The 4,471-nt window shown below is 43.7% G+C and overlaps 1 protein-coding gene across 1 annotated transcript in view; it reads right to left on the bottom strand.

The window, feature by feature from the left end:
• Positions 1-4,471, bottom strand: part of KLK6 (kallikrein-related peptidase 6) — a 16,142-nt gene that overhangs the window by 6,243 nt on the left and 5,428 nt on the right. Inside the window, exon 3 of the mRNA XM_006897354.1 lies at positions 1,212-1,459. Within this exon, the coding sequence (XP_006897416.1) occupies positions 1,212-1,459 (248 nt within the window). The remainder of the gene's footprint in view (positions 1-1,211; positions 1,460-4,471) is intronic.

Below are 4,471 nucleotides of genomic sequence, written 5' to 3' on the forward strand. Positions count from 1 at the left end.
CACTCCCAAGTTCATAGCCTTCAGTGGTTTCTGAGATCTATTGGACTTGTTTATTTCACGAGTCCTTCCTCTAGAGATTCTTAAAACTCTTTCCCTAATTGCTTTCCCCTATTTAGCACTTTTCTCCATTGACTTGCTCTACATGTCTCAATCAGTTGGCTGTCCCCGCTTGATTGGTGCGTCTTCCTCTCTTATTCCTTCTTACATCCCTTCTCACTTATTAGTACATCCTGATTAGTTCCTTTTGCACATTGGCCTCCTTCCTGATTAGTGTCTCCTGTGTACTTTTCTCTTTGCACTGACTCTTCATTACATGACTCATCTCTGCCATATTATTGACCTATGATTTACTATTTACTCATTGACTTTCCTTCTTCATGGGCCTCACCTCTCCATGCTCTTGTTGTTGTTGTTGATTGCCTTCCAGTCGAGCATGACTCATCATGACGCTATGAACAAAAGGCCTAAAGCCCCTCTACAACCATTGACATTTATCAAAGTTCATAGAGTTTCCAGAGGCATATTGCTTAAGAAGTGGATGCACCTTTTCATATACCCTCTATTTCTTGACATACTGCCCTATTGATCTATTCCCCCCACCAAACATTTCACTTCCCTCATGAGCCGTTTAAGCCCTGACCCATCTCCTTCATGGCTTCTATGTTTATCTCCTCCACAGCCTTTTACTTATGATCTGTTCCTCTATTCCCCTTCACTCATTGGTCTACCTCCCTTAGAGTCCTTCACTGTTAGCCTACCTCTTTCATAACCCACTGGGCCGCCTCTCCAACGGGCCCCCTCGTCAATGCAGAATCTCTTACCCGTCGTCCACCTCCTCGAAGACTCATCCATTGGTCCACCTCCTCCATAGTCCCTCCCCCATTAGTCCATCTCCACAATAATCTCACATCCATTGGCCCTCTCTCAGGGCCCAGTGCTCATTGGTCCACTCCAGTATAGCCTCTCGCTCATGGTCCATCTTCCTAATGGTCCAATACCATTATTGCACCTGTAACACAATGTCTCGCCTACTGGACCACCTCCCTCACTGGTCAAATCCCTCCTCCATTGGCCAACATCTCCTAGAGGCCTCTACTCCTTGATTCACCTCCTCCATGGCTCTTCACCATTAGCCCATCATCCCGTTGGACCCTCACCCATTGATCCACCTCCACAGGGCCCTTCATCATTAGTTTTCTCCTGCTACTGACCATCTGCTGTCTTGCCCCATCCGAGGATTTGACATCTGGTTTGAGCGGAAGAACAGTCCCTCATCAAGGTCAATGGTTTGATGGCCTCGGAGAGATTGGCTGGCCGTGCCAAACGCAACAGCATGATATCTTGGTCATGAGTGGCAGCCATGTAGCCAGGGTGGATCACAGTCTGGACAACAGAGATCTGCTCCTGGGATGGCTCTGTCACGCGAAGATTGTGCTTTCCTAGGAAAACCTGAAGATTCCTAGAAAAGAGAAGAGCTAGGTGTTACCTGGAAACTTTGGGCTGCAGTGAGACTCCAGAAGTTGGCCTGTTGTGCTAGAAATCCTATGACCTTCATGTTCTAGTCTTCCCCAGCTTAGAAAATTACTTTATCTTCTCATAGTAACTTTGGTGGTTGTTCTTCCTTACTATTCTTTTTTTTTCTTATGGTAAATATATACAGCAAAACTTACACTAGCGCAACAGAGTTCACTTGTACAATTCAATAATATTGATTACATTCTTCCAGTTTTACAACTATTCTTGGTATCCTTTTCCAAATTATCCCAGTCATCAGCAACATAAACTCAATGCCTACTAAGCAAAAAGTCCTCCTTTTCCCTTTGTTCCTACTACTCGAAACCACCAATAATCTATATTTTCTTTATCAAATAACTGAGCCTTTTTCATATAACTGAAATAATACAATACTTGTCCTGGGGACTATGCTTGACTCTTTATTTCATGCTTTCTAGAACCAAGCTTTCTAGAAATCTTTTTGGCTATTCTTTCATGTTGTTGGTTGGTGCCGTCAAGTCATAGACAACTCACAGCGACCCTATGAACCAATGGTCTGAGCACTGTTCGTACATAGAGTTTCTGGAGGCATGCCATTTCGGAAGTGAATGCCGCAGTACATCCAAAAATCTGACCATTTCTTACCTCTCCCACTGCTACTATCTTGGAATAAGCTGTCTTACTTTTTCCCCTGGGCTACAGGATATTTTCATTGTAATATCTTCATTGAATTATCCACTCTTGCTTTCACCCCTATATCTCCTATAATCTATTCTTGTAGTAACCATGAATCATTTTTAAAAACCTAAGTTAATCCTTTGTTTTGCTCAAAGCAAAGGATTAACTTAGGGACCTCTCTTAAGTACTCAAGAGCAACGGTGTCTCTCTGGAGACTAAGGTGCGCCTGATACAGGCCATGGTTTTGCAATCACTTGTTATGCATCAGAGAGTTGGACAATGACTAGGGAGGATAGAAGGAGAATTGACGCCTTTGAGCTGTGGTGCTGGAGAAGAGTACTGAATGTAACATGGACTGCCAAGAAAACAAATAGATTCATCTTAGAGAGGGTTAAGCCAGGCTGCTCCTTGGAGGCAAGGATTCTGGGGCTTCGTCTGACATACTTTGGACATGTTGTGAGGAGAGACAGGTCCTTGGAGAGGGACATCATGCTTGGGAGGGTGGAGGGACAGCGCAGGAGGGGAAGACCCTCTATGAGGTGGATTGATTCAGTGACTGGGGTAATCGGGATGGGTGTGTCAGAGGCAGTGAGATTGGCACAGGATAGAGCAGGGTTTAGGGCTGTTGTACATAGGGTCGCTGAGTTGCAAGCGACTCGACGGCACATAACAACAACAACAACAAGTTAAACCTGTTGGGCCTCTGCTCACAGCTCTTCCATGGGTCTGATTTCACTCAAAGCAAAAGTCAAAAAGTCTCTGCCATGGCCCACAAGACTCTGAAGGATCTAATCTCATCACATGTTAATTGTCATCTCCTGTCCCTCTTCCTTTTCTCTTTCTTCTCCATGGGCACTGACCTCTTAGCTTTTCCTTGAATACAACACACCTCAGGACCTTTGCACTAGCTGTTCCTCCTTCTGATAGATGTTTTCCCCCCAGATATCTGTATGACTTACTCCTTCATCTCCTTCAAAAGTCACCCTCTTGAGGAAACCCTCGTTGACTACCAAATAAAATGCAATACTCTCCTCAACAGATTCATTAAAATCTCCTTCTTCTGCTTTCTTTTCCACTACAAAGCTTTTATCATCACTATTTGACACACTAACTAGAGAGGCATATTTGCTGCATATTTGCTTTATAACTTATCTTCTTCCCATAGGGCGCTCTGGTGGCTTAAGGCACATACATGATTGAATCCACCAGCTGCTCTGTGGGAGAAGGGTGGGCAGTCCCCTCCCATGTGATTAATTACCTCTGAAAACCCATTGGAAGGTCAGCAATGGGTCAGATCTGACTTGATGGCATACAACAACAACAACAACTTCTTCTCATAGTGTCATTGATCAATGAATGCTGCGATGGGAAGAAGCTGCTATGGGAAGAAAGTGGAACTGTCTACAAAGATGTTGTTGTTGTTGTTGTTATGTGTCGTCAAGTCGTTTGCGACTCATAGTGACTCTATGTACAACAGCCCTAAACCCTGCTCTATCCCGTGCCAATCGCATTGCTTCTGACACATCCCAGTCACTGAATCAATCCACTAACTAATTAATCCATTAACTAATCTACAAAGATAGCAAAGTTCAATACCTGTCTGATACGATGACCATTAGCCACTCTGAGTAATTGAAATGGTAGTCCAGGAATCTTTAATTTCATTTCTTTTCATCAACGTGCATTTAGGCAGTAACAAGTAGCTAATGGCAATCATATTAGATGACACACCTCTAGAAGATTAAGAAGATAGTTTTATTTTCTATCCCCAAATGCCTAGAACTATGTATCTGGCATATAATAGGTGTTAGCTAAATATTTTTAAAATAATCCAGAGTCATTGTCTTGCTCAGACCTCTCCTATGGTTCCTTCCACACTGCCCTCTATTGCTACAACCCAACGTTGGTTACTTTCAATTATTTGTTTCATCGTCTCTGGAATGTGTCCTTCCACCAAATCCACACCCACTGACATCAAGTCAGTTACAACTCAAAGCAACCCTATAGAACAAAGTAGAACAGTCCCAAGGGGGTTCCAAAGTTGGAAATCTCTACAGAGGCAGACTACCTTATCTTTTTCCCTCAGAGCAGCTTGTGGATTTGAACTACTAACCTTCAGGTTAGCCACCAAACATTTTACCACTATGCCACAAAAGCTCCTATGCTCTCCACTGAGCTGGTAACTTTAAAAAAATCATTCCAAGGGAGCTCTGGTGGCCTAGTGGTAAGAAGCTGCACTGCCATCACAGAGATACATGGTTCGAACCCACCAGATGCTCTGCTGGAGAAGGAGGGGCAA

This window comes from Elephantulus edwardii, unplaced genomic scaffold (genome assembly GCF_000299155.1).
Source record: "Elephantulus edwardii isolate Elephantulus edwardi_28Jun2011 unplaced genomic scaffold, EleEdw1.0 scaffold00208, whole genome shotgun sequence".
Taxonomy (NCBI): Eukaryota; Metazoa; Chordata; class Mammalia; order Macroscelidea; family Macroscelididae; genus Elephantulus; species Elephantulus edwardii.